General features: G+C 42.5%; 1 protein-coding gene and 1 long non-coding RNA gene across 6 annotated transcripts in view; one reads left to right on the top strand and one right to left on the bottom strand.

The window, feature by feature from the left end:
• LOC118385854 (semaphorin-5B-like) overlaps nt 1-13,588 on the top strand; it is a 355,620-nt gene extending 342,032 nt beyond the window's left edge. For 2 of the 5 annotated variants that reach the window (XM_052522729.1, XM_052522726.1), the window contains 4 exons: nt 1,561-1,698; nt 5,563-5,607; nt 6,492-6,697; nt 10,353-13,588. In XM_052522729.1, the coding sequence (XP_052378689.1) occupies nt 1,561-1,698; nt 5,563-5,607; nt 6,492-6,697; nt 10,353-10,523 (560 nt within the window). In that variant the 3' untranslated portion in view covers nt 10,524-13,588. Of the gene's footprint in view, nt 1-1,066; nt 1,142-1,560; nt 1,699-5,562; nt 5,608-6,491; nt 6,710-10,352 lie in introns of all 5 variants that reach the window. The other 3 variants (XM_052522727.1, XM_052522724.1, XM_052522725.1) reach the window with 2 other exon arrangements.
• LOC127931144 (uncharacterized) lies at nt 33-572 on the bottom strand. Its single transcript, XR_008139925.1, has 3 exons — nt 498-572; nt 354-401; nt 33-60 (listed from the first exon to the last, which is right to left on the bottom strand). It is a non-coding gene; the product is annotated as an uncharacterized LOC127931144 (long non-coding RNA).
• Nucleotides 13,589-15,010: the final 1,422 nt, after the last annotated feature.

The raw sequence follows: 15,010 nt of genomic DNA, 5'->3' as shown, positions 1-15,010 counted from the left end.
ATGTGTGTTCAACTTCATGTGTGTTCAACTTCATGTGTGTTCACCATCATGTGTGTTCAACTCCATGTGTGTTCACCGTCATGTGTGTTCAACTTCATGTGTGTTCACCATCATGTGTGTTCACCATCATGTGTGTTCAACTTCATGTGTGTTCACCATCATGTGTGTTCAACTCACCATCATGTGTGTTCACCATCATGTGTGTTCACCGTCATGTGTGTTCACCGTCATGTGTGTTCAACTTCATGTGTGTTCACCATCATGTGTGTTCAACTTCATGTGTGTTCAACTCCATGTGTGTTCACCATCATGTGTGTTCAACTTCATGTGTGTTCACCATCATGTGTGTTCACCATCATGTGTGTTCACCATCATGTGTGTTCAACTCCATGTGTGTTCAACTCCATGTGTGTTCAACTTCATGTGTGTTCACCATCATGTGTGTTCAACTTCATGTGTGTTCACCATCATGTGTGTTCAACTCCATGTGTGTTCACCGTCATGTGTGTTCAACTTCATGTGTGTTCACCATCATGTGTGTTCAACTTCATGTGTGTTCAACTCCATGTGTGTTCACCATCATGTGTGTTCACCATCATGTGTGTTCAACTTCATGTGTGTTCACCATCATGTGTGTTCAACTCCATGTGTGTTCACCGTCATGTGTGTTCAACTTCATGTGTGTTCACCATCATGTGTGTTCAACTTAATTTGTGTGCCCCTGCTTGTGTCCACAGTTTGCCATGCTAATGTTTTGTCTCCTGCTTCGGTACATTTACCAACAGGCAGGACATTGGTCATCTATTCCCTATAGATACAGTGAACCTCCAATTAGCCAAAAAACCTTGTGTATGTCAGTCCCTGGCCTATCTGATGGCCTTGTCAGAGATGGCTTGATTAAATAGATTGTGCTAACTAATGAAGGACAGGAGGGTTTGTGTGTGTGTGGGTGTGTGTCCATATTAGTACAGCCTCAAGAGTCGCAAGGACACCAACTCCCTGTGAGGCTGTCCTGATATGGATGCTGTACCGTGAGGGTTGTGTTGTGTTGTGTTGTTCTATGTAGACTGGTGTGGGGAGATCAGAGAGCACGAGGAGCAGCTTCGGCAGCCTGTGACTGAAAGGCTGACTGATAGGAGAGGTAAACAAAATGGCAGCCATCATTCATTGGGTGAATGGCTTTTGGCATCACGGATTGGAAACGCGGGAGAGGGGGAGAGGGTTCTGGGAGAGGGTCTTTCCTGTTTACTGTACACAGGCGCCTGTCGCCTGGGAAACATGGCTAACACTTGGCTCTTGACGAAAACATCTTGGCTATGCACTAAACAAACTATGGGTTTGCTTTCTCAAAACAGTTTACCTCACAACCACTTGGGTCTGTTTGTATATGGCTAGGGTTGTTAGGGTTGTTTGTGGCTGTGCTGTGGTGGGGCTAGTTTGTTTGTTTTCATGCGCTTGGGTGGTCAAGTTGGGTTCCAGGCATTTTAAGAATGCAACCTCAACTCAGAGTGAATCTTTGGTCATTTGTCTGTGTACTGACGTTTGTGTGTGTGTGCGCAGGCGGCTGGATGGCCTGGTCTCTGTGGTCAGCATGTGATGACGTAGGGCTGCAGGTACGCAGCCGGGTCTGTGGGGCTCAAGGCTCCGCCCCCTGTGTGGGAAACAGCACTGAGCACAGGGACTGCAACGAGATTCCAGGTGAGCCATACACACTTTCATCATATATGTCATCATCATCGTCACCACCAACATCATCATCATAACCGTTATCATTTTCATCATCATCGCCATTGTTCATAATCATCACTATCATCATTATCATAACCGTTATCATGATCATCATCCTGATCATCGCCATCGTTCATAATTATCAATATCATTATCATAACCGTTATCATGATCATCATCATCATCACCATTAATTATTTTTTTATTCACCTTTATTTAACCAGGTAGGCCAGTTGAGAACAAGTTCTCATTTACGACTGTGACATGGCCAAGATAAAGCAAAGCAGTGCGACACAAACAACACAGAGTTACACATGGAATAAACAAACGTACAGTCAATAACACAATAGAAAAGTCTATATACTGTACAGTGTGTGCAAATGAAGTATGATTAGGGAGGGAAGGGAATAAATAGGCCATAGTGGCAGGCAGGTGCAGGCAGCGATCGGTTGAAGAGCATGCATTTAGTTTTACTTGCATTTAAGAGCAGTTGGAGGCCACGGAAGGAGAGTTGTAATGGCATTGAAGTGCATCTGGAGGTTTGTTAACACAGTGTACAAAGAAGGGCCAGAAGTATACAGAATGGTGTCGTCTGCATAGAGGTGGATCAGAGAATCACCAGCAGCAAGAGCGACATCATTAATGTATACAGAGAAAAGAGTCGGCCCAAGAATTGAACCCTATGGCACCCCATAGAGACTGCCAGACAACAGGCCCTCCGATTTGACACACTGAACTCTGTCTGATAAGTAGTTGGTGAACCAGGCGAAGCAGTCATTTGAGAAACCAAGGTTGTTGAGTCTGCCGATAAGAATGGGGGGATAATCACTCTGAGATAATAACCACTCTGAGATAATAATCGCTCTGAGATAATAACCACTCTGAGATAATAACCACTCTGAGATAATAACCACTCTGAGATAATAATCGCTCTGAGATAATAACCACTCTGAGATAATAATCGCTCTGAGATAATAACCACTCAGAGATAATAATCGCTCTGAGATAATAATCGCTCTGAGATAATAACCACTCAGAGATAATAACCACTCTAAGATAATAACCACTCTGAGATAATAAATAATAACCACTCTGAGATAATAACCACTCTGAGATAATAACCACTCTGAGATAATAAATAATAATCACTCTGGGATAATAACCACTCTGAGATAATAACCACTCTGAGATAATAATCGCTCTGAGATAATAACCACTCTGAGATAATAATCGCTCTGAGATAATAATCGCTCTGAGATAATAACCACTCAGAGATAATAACCACTCTAAGATAATAACCACTCTGAGATAATAACCACTCTGAGATAATAAATAATAACCACTCTGAGATAATAAATAATAACTACTCTGAGATAATAACCACTCTGAGATAATAATCGCTCTGAGATAATAACCACTCTGAGATAATAACCACTCTGAGATAATAACCACTCTGAGATAATAACCACTCTGAGATAATAAATAATAACCACTCTGAGATAATAACCACTCTGAGATAATAACCACTCTGAGATAATAATCACTCTGAGATAATAATCACTCTGAGATAATAACCACTCTGAGATAATAACCACTCTGAGATAATAAATAATAACCACTCTGAGATAATAACCACTCTGAGATAATAACCACTCTGAGATAATAATCACTCTGAGATAATAACCACTCTGAGATAATAACCACTCTGAGATAATAAATAATAACCACTCTGAGATAATAAATAATAACCACTCTGAGATAATAACCACTCTGAGATAATAATCGCTCTGAGATAATAACCACTCTGAGATAATAACCACTCTGAGATAATAACCACTCTGAGATAATAAATAATAACCACTCTGAGATAATAACCACTCTGAGATAATAACCACTCTGAGATAATAATCACTCTGAGATAATAATCACTCTGAGATAATAATCACTCTGAGATAATAACCACTCTGAGATAATAACCACTCTGAGATAATAAATAATAACCACTCTGAGATAATAACCACTCTGAGATAATAATCGCTCTGAGATAATAACCACTCTGAGATAATAACCACTCTGAGATAATAACCACTTTGAGATAATAACCACTCTGAGATAATAACCACTCTGAGATAAGACGCATCATACACATAGGGACAGTTTCTTGGACACCTTGGCCAGGTCGAAGAAAGACGGCTGCACAGTATTGTCTTTTATCAATGGCGGTTATGATATCATTTAGGGCCTTGAGCGTGGCTGAGGTGCACCCATGACCAGCTCGGAAACCAGATTGCATAGCAGAGAAGATACGGTGGGATTCGAAATGGTCGGTGATCTGTTTGTTAACCACCATTCATAATCATCGCTAATATCATTATCATAACCGTTATCATGATCATCATTATCACCATCGTTCATAATCATCACTATCGTCATTATCATAACAGTTATGATCATCATCAATGACATCGTTCATAATCATCACTATCATAATTATCATAACTGTTATCATCACCGTCCTCGTCATCACCTCCACCATTATCATAATCACTCAGAGATAATAACCACTCTGAGATAAGACGCATCATACACATAGGGACAGTTTATTGGACACAGATTAAGTCTAATACAATACAAAAAAGCATGGATATTCTCTATTGAAAGTGCTTTTTAGTCCATCCATGACAAGACTTAATCCGTGTCCGGGAAACTGCCCCCCCCCCCCTCCCGCTGCTACTTCTATGAACATTTTTAAAAAATTATTATTGTTTAATTCACACCTGCAGTGTTGGAGCTCGGAGATGAAGTATTTCACTGTACACTACAACTACATCTGCGACCCTGTGCATGTGGTTAAGTCGAACAACTAATCAAATTTCCCCCACCAGAATAAGATCTTCTATCTTAATTTGTGCTAATGAAGTCTATGTAAATCAGGCTTCTTAGAGTGCTCCTCTGATGAGGAGGCTGTTTCCTTTCTTTGACTTTTAACAGAGTAATGGTATTTCTGTCCCTGGCTACCAGAGACAAGACGGATGCAATTAGCATCCCAAAAAGGCACACTATACAGTGCACTACTTTTAACCAGAGCCCTATAGACGGGTAAGCGGTCAACATCATGAAAATGATGCGTGCGCCTCAAAGGCTGAGTGTTGTTATGGTTCTGGGTGGCCAGATAGCTAGCAACAATGACAAGAAACAGACATGTGGGACAAGAGCTCAATGTGTGACTGTATTTATGTTTTCAATAAACATTGGAACCAAATATAGTTGACTTGCTATCAACAATCTAATCCCACCATTTCTAAACAACCAACCCGTGTATGTGTCCTGGTCATGAGTATCCAACTATATAGGGGTTAGGGTACCGTTTGAGACGCGCCCCAAATCACATCTAATTTCATTGCAATTTCGGAGGAGGCGTTGGAAATCGTAAGGTCACTGGGATGGCGTGTGACACTCGCTCAGCCGAAATTGCCCCAAAATGTAATCATAGGATGGCCACATCTCAATTAAAAACACACACCCTCCTCTTCCCTCCTGATGAATTACTTTAAGTGTCGGTCAAACATCGTAGAAGCTAGTCTACACAACAATCCCAACTGTCTGAAGTTTTCATTAGTGTTTCATGATGTATGTTTCTTTGTGTGTACTGTGTACTGTATACTGTGTGTACTGTTGTGTGTACTGTTCTGCAAGTACCATCTACCAGTTCAAATCACTCTGAACTCTTGGATGGTTTCCAGATATTTCTGTGCATGGTGAGAATGTGCATGTGCTGGTAGCTGACTGTTTGTCTGTCTCTGCATGTCTGTCTGTGTGTGTGTTGTGTTGCAGTGATTCTCCCTGCGTCTGGCTTTGATAAGGACCAGCAATGCAGAGGTAAGTGGATTAACAACCACCTACAGTACGTGTGAATGTGTGCGTGTATGTGTGTGTGTGTGTGTGTGTGTGTGTGTGTGTGTGTGTGTGTGTGTGTGTGTGTGTGTGTGTGTGTGTGTGTGTGTGTGTGTGTGTGTGTGTGTGTGTGTGTGTGTGTGTGTGTGTGTGTGTGTGTGTGTGTGTGTGTGTGTGTGTGTGTGTGAATGTGTGTGTGTGTGTGTGTGTGTGTGTGTGTGTGTGTGTGTGTGTGTGTGTGTGTGTGTGTGTGTGTGTGTGTGTGTGTGTGTGTGTGTGTGTGTGTTCCTTGAATCCTTTCATTCAGTCAGCAGGAGGTAATAGGAGCCCTGTAGGTACTCCCCCCCTCCTCTTCCCCTCCTCTACTTTAATCTACCTTTAGGGGGGATGCCACCATGTCCGTTTTGAAACCATGGCGATGCTGCACAAGCCTTTGAACCAATCATCAGAAGTGGAATATGCATGAGGTGGGATGGCCATTATAATAAAGTGTAGGAACCATGCTGGGAAGGGTAATGGTTTCAAGGCTGTGCCACCATTCCATTGGCCAGCTTCCAGGTTTGACGGCAGGAGCACTGAGGAGGAGGAGCTTGATTCCATTGAATGAACCACCATTTTACTAGCCTGGTCCCCAATATGTTTGTGCTGTCTTGCCAACTCCTGAGGTCATTGTCACTAAGAGTTGGCAAGACAGCACAAACAGATATGTGACCAGGCTACCACTTTGCTGCAATACAATATGTGAAGGAGGATGAGGAAAGAAAGAGTTATGATGAGAGAACGAAAACGACAGATAACAGACACCGATAATTGAACTAGACATCATGACTGACCTCCTCCCATCTGTCTGCTTTGTTGTTTTTGTGCAGCATTCACCTCTCTGCACCTGATAGCCACAGGCGTGTCTTGTTTCCTGGGGGCGGGCCTTCTGTCCTTCCTGGTCTATGTGTACTGCCAGCACTTCCACAAGCCCTCGCAGGAGTCTTCCGTCATACACCCAACCACACCCAACCACCTCAACTACAAGGGCAACACCACACCAAAGAACGAGAAGTACACGCCCATGGAGTTCAAGGTATTGTCACAGGTACAGTATACAAGGGTTGTCACTCATGCAGACACACACGTAGATAGATACACACACAGACATGCATATACACACACAACAGGCCTGAGTCCTCTGCATGCAGACACACATGCATAAACACACACACATCCACTGTTGTTTTACTAACCTTGTGAGGACACACAATTGATTCCCATTCCAAATCCTAGTTTTCCTAACCCTAACCCTAGCCCTAACCCTGACCCTAACCTTAACCCCAAAACTTAACTTTAACCCTAAACCTAACCTTTAACTCCTAAACCTAATTCTAACCCTAACCCTAAACCCCCTGGAAATCGCCTTTTTCTTTGTGGGGGCTTGCAAAATGTCCCCAGTTGGTCAGAAAATGTTCAGTTTACTGGGATTTCTGTCCTCCACAAGTATAATTAAACATGTCCACACACACAGACATGTAGGATTTTTAATGAATTTATATGCAAAATATTGTGGAAAATAAGTATTTGGTCACCTACAAACAAGCAAGATTTCTGGCTCTCACAGACCTGTAACTTCTTCTTTAAGAGGCTCCTCTGTCCTCCACCTGTATTAATGGCACCTGTTTGAACTTGTTATCAGTGTAAAAGACACCTGTCCACAACCTCAAACAGTCACACTCCAAACTCCACTATGGACAAGACCAAAGAGCTGTCAAAGGGCACCAGAAACAAAATTGTAGACCTGCACCAGGCTGGGAAGACTGAATCTGCAATAGGTAAGCTGCTTGGTTTGAAGAAATCAACTGTGGGAGCAATTATTAGGAAATGGAAGACATACAAGACCACTGATAATCTCCCTCGATCTGGGGCTTCACGCAAGATCTCACCCTGTGGGGTCAAAATGATCACAAGAACGGTGAGCAAAAATCCCAGAACCACACGAGAATGTCATATGGTCAGATGAAACCAAAATATAACTTTTTGGTAAAAACTCAACTCGTCGTGTTTGGAGGGCAAAGAATGCTGAGTTGCATCCAAAGAACACCATACCTACTGTGAAGCATGGGGGTGGAAACATCGTGCTTTGGGGCTGTTTTTCTGCAAAGGGACCAGGATGAGTGATCCGTGTAAAGGAAAGAATGAATGGTGCCATGTATCGTGAGATTTTGAATGAAAACCTCCTTCCACCAGCAAGGGCATTGAAGATGAAATGTGGCTGGGTCTTTCACAAAGATCCCAAACACGCCGCCTGGGCAACGAAGGAGTGGCTTCGTAAGAAGCATTTCAAGGTCCTGGAGTGGCCTAGCCGGTCTCCAGATCTCAACCCCATAGAAAATCTTTGGAGGGAGTTGAAAGTCCGTGTTGCCCAGCAACAGCCCCAAAACATCACTGCTCTAGAGGAGATCTGCATGGAGGAATGGGCCAAAATACCAGCAACAGTGTGTGAAAACCTTGTGAAGACTTACAGAAAACATTTGACCTCTGTCATTACCAACAAAGGGTATATAACAAAGTATTGAGATAAACTTTTGTTATTGACCAAATACTTATTTTACACCATTATTTGCAACTAAATTCATAAAAAATCATAGTTGAAGTGTACCTATGATGAAAATTACAGGCCTCTCTCATCTTTTTAAGTGGGAGAATTTGCACAATTGGTGGCTGACTAAATACTTTTTTGCCCAACTGTATACACACACAGACATGTACACACACAGACATATACACACACAGACATGTACACACACAGACATATACACACACAGACATATACACACACAGACATATACACACACAGACATGTACACACACAGACATGTACACACACAGACATATACACACACAGACATATACACACAGCCATATACCCACACAGACATATACACACACAGACATATACACACACAGACATGTACACACACAGACATGTACACACACAGACATATACACACACAGACATATACACACAGCCATATACCCACACAGACATATACACACACAGACATATACACACACAGACATATACACACACAGACATGCACAATTGTCTGCGTAGCAAAGAGATGCTGTAACACCAGCCATTCATATGGCTTTGAGAAGATTTTCCTTATGTTTAGGGTTCTTTCATTATATGAGGATGAGTAATAGTGAGAGCTCAGAACTCTTATCTGTCTTCACCTGGTTTCCTTACTCCATGGTGTCTTGTGTCTCTGCCTGATCATAGCCTCAGTCCTTATTATTGGACCCCGTTGGGCTGTTATAGCAACTGACTCCCGCTGCTGTCTATAATGCTGAACCATCATCTCTTGAGAAAGCATCAGCCAAAACATTGAGGTTGGCTCAGCTATATTAAATTCAATAATAAATGTAAAGTCAAGCTGCACCTGCCTGCCTCACCTTTCCTCACTCTTGGACCTAACACCTGCGTGTACCTATGAGCCACCTTCCAACCCCATCGATCCTTCCCACCGTGGCATTGCCCTTCATACGTACGTCAGGGTTTAGCCTTAGGACCAAGGTCATGATCCACCTAGTATACATAGTTCCATATTATTCTCCCCCCTAATTAGTCAGGTACTGTGCTAGGATAGTCTATCTCAGATGATGGTTGTTGCTTCTCAGAAGGACACCTGATTGTTTTTCTAAAGCTGCCAGCCGCCAGCTGGGTGAGTGATGTGTTGTGGTGCAGTAGTTGAGGCTGGGTTCTAATACCTGGCACTGATGATCAGAGTCATACAGAGCAGAGTTTTAATAGAATAAGTATGGCTAGGCAGGTTTCATACCACAGGTAGCTAGCTAACTATTAGCCTGGCATCTTAACTGATTTTGCTATGTTTAAACTGTGAGCACAGCATTCAGTCTGGTTTAACCAGGTTAGCTAGCTAGAGCCACTCACTCAACCTGAGAACTACTGCGGTTATCATTGGTCTTTCTTCACAGGCCCTCACCGCCCTCCTCCAGGGCGTTTCAAAATGGCCGACGTTGTTGTGCATTTCACTGATTCTGGAACCCAATTACAGAGCAGGGACCAGAGCTGTTAAGATAAATTACATTACTGAGCAGCCCTCCGTAGTGTTCCCTCCGTCGGCTTGTTGTGGCTTCTAGCCGCCGCAACCTGCCTGTAAAGTGCAAGTGCATTACATTAAGTGTGAGTCCCAAATGACACCCCATTGCCCATATAGTGCACTACTTTCCAAATGGGCCCTGGTCAAATGTAGTGCACTATAAAGGTAAAAGGGTTCCATTTTGAATGTACACTACAGTAAAAATTTATTTTTTGCCGTTTCCTCATTTAGAAGGACCTACTGTAATTTATTCATCCCTCTCATATTTGTTAATTGGTTATGCTTGATTTATGGCTGATAAATCACATTTTGTTGAAGTTTTATACCTTGCTTAAAGATGCACTTCCAGTAGCCAGCACTGTAGCCCACTTTTCAACTTGTAAGAGTATAATATATGGATATTGCTCCTGTCTGAGTCATTGGTAAACTAAACCATCTGTTATGGTACTGTTATGAAACTCTTATGTCACTGTTATGACTGTTTTCTCTACTTTTCCCACCTCACCCAGACATACACTAACAGTATGTTACACTTTACTGAACAGTATGTACCTTTTACACCCTCCAGTGTTTTCTGTCTAAGTTTGTAGCCTGTTATGATTGTCTTCTCTCCACTTCCAGACTCTGAACAAGAACAACCTGCTCCCAGACGAGAGGTCTAACTTCTACCCAACGCCCCTGCAGCAAACTAACGTTTACACTACCACCTACTACCCCACAGCGCTGGGCAAATTCGACTACAACAGGCCTGACTCCTCCCCTTCCCCTTGCAGGACCTATAACCACAGCTGAGACACACACCCCAAGGACCCCAGCCCCACCTACCTACCCAGACTGAACTCCACCCCCATCGCCATGGTGACAAATGCCATGGTGACTGAACACAACCTAAGACCTGGATCTCATTTTTGCTCTCCTTTCCTTTATCCCATGGTATTGCCAAAATGGTGGGGTGTGTGTGTGTAAGGGTATACCTGGAATGTACTATCAGCACTCTGTAGGGGTGGATACAGTATGAATACTGATGCCTCCCCTAGACTCACTAACTAGAGCCAGGAACCTGATCCTGGTACTGGACATCACAGTGTCAACGTAGTGCTTTGATGGAGAGCTGAATGATGAACTCCATAAGACACTATAAGCTACAGTATGGATTTGGACAATGACTTATCCCTGTGGAACTTTACAACCTGGTCGCCTTACTGTGGGTGTTGTGCTATTCAGAGAGGCTAGAGGTGGCTTTAAGAGATACTCAAAATGGCCACATCTTCTCCTCTCTGGTCTGTCTGGTCACCTCTATGAATGAGTCTCTATGACACCAACATCCCCTCTTTCTGCAGCTTTTATCCCCATTCTAAACTCAGAATTCTCCCAACAACAAGTTACCGGGAACATCCCAACCGGCGCATATCCTGGTGTCTGTCCTTGCTTCAGTGCGGTGGTTGCAAATCATGAGGAAACCAAAAAAATTACTAAATTAATTCAATTGATCAGGAGGCCAATATCAGCTCTATTGGGTTTGGAGGTGGATGGATGAATGCACTCAGCTCACCTCATCACATGACATGAGGAGGACAAGAACCTGGGACTTCAGCTCTGCCATGTTTTTGGGTGGTACTAGAGGACCAGGGGAACAGAGGCACATCCATGGATGGCAGCGTGTGATCGGTTATGGACAAAACACTACCTATATTGGTCCACACAGATACAGACATACTCATTGCTGGATAGACTCTAGTTTTAATCTGCTTATGTCCAAACAAGGCCCCACACATCAGGCTGCCTAGCTGTGTTATGTAATGTATAGGTAGGCTTCCCAGAGAACAATCTGAACATGGGATAGAGATCTGAGGTGTCTGACTGAGAGAGTTGGAATCAGTTGACGGGATATAGTTGGTACAGCTTTGGGTTGCCTCGGGTGCCTGTCTGTATGCAACAGAGGGGATAATGTGGGGTCAGATTATATAAAGACTTCTAGAAGGGAATTCCCTTGATTCTAGAATTAAATACTGAGCACTGTACCTACCTACTACCGCTCAGTGTGCAAAACTGGACTGCAACCGCATTTTGATATGATATCATACAAGCTAGGATAATAAGCTAGTAGTGTGGCACCTTTTTTAAAGTGGTTTTTTTATGAGGTTATTTGTTTAATGCTAGAGAGAGAGAGAGAACAGTAGTATAGGAGGAAAAGTTTTATTTCACAAATAATAGCTGATTCACTTTTTAGTTTCTCATCAGTTTCACATCACAAAATACATTATTTTTACATTTTTCAAAGCAGCTTAGTAGCCAATGTGTATCTGACATATTTTACAAATAAGAACAAAAAAATAAAACACAGATTCATGTAGAAGCAAATATAAGTCTGACTGTAGCAAATATTAATGGATCCCTCTCTTAACATTGCTAAATCATGCTTAGAAATAGTGGTATGAGATTAATGTTTTGCTTGTATGTGTATGTTTGCTTGCTTCGTATGTGTATGCCTGTGAGCTTGAATGAGGAGAGGAACAGACAACTCTGTATGTATTTTGTACAATGTAAATGTAATGCTTTATTACATATGACTGTATATGACGGGATCTGTAAAGGACAATGTGCATTTTTTCACACATTATGATGATGGCACTCCTGACGTTCCGCTGGGTTTCTGTGTGTTCCACGTATAAGATGTTAATCATTGTAAGTTTAAGGAGAGCTGCACGGTTCTCATGGGGAAGCTTGGATCATAAAGGAATTTGAGAAACACAACTGAGCTATATTTTCTTATTATGCCTGATGTTATGCTAATTCAGCAGCAATGCTTCTAGTTCCTCTCATAGAAATAGAAGGATTTTATTCTATCATTCTAATTCTATAGTTCCGCTATATGCACGAGAGCTCTATCTGTACATAAGAGACAGCCTTCGATCTGCAGACCATTAATGACATCTAAAGGTTAGTATAATGTAAATGTATATTATTGTATAGCTAACACTGTTTTTTGTTTTGTTTGTTTTGTTTGAAGCCTTATAGTTGTAAGAAAGTGCAGCAGCTATGTACACACCAACCATGGGGTTTGTAAGGGGATAGAGCTAGTCAATGTGACTGGTTGACTACGGCCTAGACATCTTTTCTAGGGATGTATTCATTCCACCGATTCTGTTGCAAAATGTTTCGTAAACGGAATGAAACGAAGAGGGACGTACATGAATTTGTCCAATAAAAACTCTTGTTTTTCTCTTTTAGCTTTCCGTTTGGGTCTTAAACGGTTTCCGTAATGAATACACAACAGCTGTTTTGTTACTTTGTGCAGATGTACAGTTTGGCTACATCTTGTGTAGTATCTTAGAGTAACAAAGACAGCCTGTCGTTTTAGAGGCACTTGTGCCAGTTTAATACAGAATCAATGTCACCACCACAACAAAACATTTATAATTAAAAGCCCTACCTTAATAAAACATGTCAAATAAGAACTTGATACAGCAAATGTACAACAAAGAGTCATGTAAATTAGATAAAAGTAATTCTGCTGTTTCGAGGACTTAAAGTAACACTTTCATCCTGTGGTTTTCCTTTTCCACACATGCCTCACCCACGTTTCTTGGGTTTGTAATTGGCTCCCCCTAAATGGTGACTCCCTCTAATTTGCTTCCCCTGGCCCTGTAGTCACTTTTGATTGGACAAGCTGGATGCCACATTGTGGAGTTCTGTCCCCTGATTGGCTCGGTGCCCTTCTATGCAACTGACCTGGTGGTACTGTTAGATATGTGACATAGACTGTAATCACTGCCTTTTAGACACTGTGAATTTTTTGGTACTCTATATTTTTGTATATTGTACATTATAAAGGATAATAAACCTTGATGCCAACATCACATGAGTCATGTTTGTATGTGTGTGTGTGCATGTACTCCATCACATCACCCCAGTGCAGCACCAGACGGAAAGCTCTCTTCCTGGTGCCAGCTAAGCAGTCAAGAAGAGTACCACATTGATCAGTGCCAGTGTCTGAATAAAGGATATAATCCTGCTGAAACAGAATATCTTGCCTAAATGCCTCTGTATGCACATTACGCTATATGTACAGGTTTCACCTGATTGACAGCACATATCCATCACTATCATTTTAGACCTACACTATAACTAGACATTTCCCTTAAAGCTGAAAGTATCCATGTACTGGATGTAGCCTACAGTACTGTCCATGGCAGGCCTGACATTCATCTGTTATGTCAGGAACTTCACCCCACTCATCCACAGAGAGAAAGTGAGTATAGCGCTGCTTCCTCATTTGACTGGAGTGCTCTCCTGGCCCAGCTGTGCCTCTCCATTACCCAGAGAAGCTCAAGCAGCTGAGAGTGGCTTTATTGATGAATGCAGCGGTTGCATGAATTAATCACCCCTTATCTGCTGAGATGGCTGACTGGCATGGACATGATAGAGTAATCATGGAGTGATGGGCAAGCTGGCTCACAGTTTTGGGGGTCACTATCCATCTACAGTAGTCTTGTCCTATGGACTAATGCTGCTGAGTACTGTCCTATAGGGATGGTTGGTGTGTGAGGTAACTATGATGATGATGAGGGTATGAGTCAGTGTCCTCTTGGCTGCAGAGCTGCAAGTTAATATCAGTGTCCCCAGTTCTCCTTGTTACTTCAGATGCACCACTGCTAACATCCTCAGGACTTATTGGCTCCAGTATTTTACCATGGCGACAGTGCGCCAAGGCCCTCTGATGTGGCCTCATGGGACAGCAAACAGCTGGTTTGAGAAACATGGATTTTCAGGAATGTGCTGGTTATTTGCTCCAGTACTTTAGCATTAGCTTAGCGTCAGTGCAACCCTCTGATGTACTTTACACACTGACCAGTAGGCCTAGTGGAGCTCAGATGTTCTACTTCTGTCTGTTGATGTTTACCAAGTGGAGGGCCGTGGTTGATTGTTTTGAAGTATTGCACCCCCGAAGGGAGGAAAGATGAAGAGTGTGAGACAGTGTTTGTGTGTTTACATAGCGGAGAAGTTCACACAGCACAACAGATCTCTATGCCAGATGATGGCTCTCATCTCAATGTCTGGGGGTTCTGGAGTCTGTTGTCGTGTTCAGTGGCTGGTCACACACTCCACACACACTCCACTGAGATCTCCGTCCTGGGAAATTGTTTGATTTGACGCAGAAGCTTACAATTAATCCACTAGTCAGCTAATCTCTGCAGTGTACAATGGAACGTCAAAGGAACTGAAAGGGACACAATGGCATTTGAAATGTTATCAAAGAGTCTAGATTCTACTGAGGA

This window comes from Oncorhynchus keta, chromosome 7, assembly GCF_023373465.1.
Source record: "Oncorhynchus keta strain PuntledgeMale-10-30-2019 chromosome 7, Oket_V2, whole genome shotgun sequence".
NCBI classification, from domain to species: Eukaryota; Metazoa; Chordata; class Actinopteri; order Salmoniformes; family Salmonidae; genus Oncorhynchus; species Oncorhynchus keta.
This window is presented reverse-complemented; position numbering and strand designations above follow the sequence as displayed.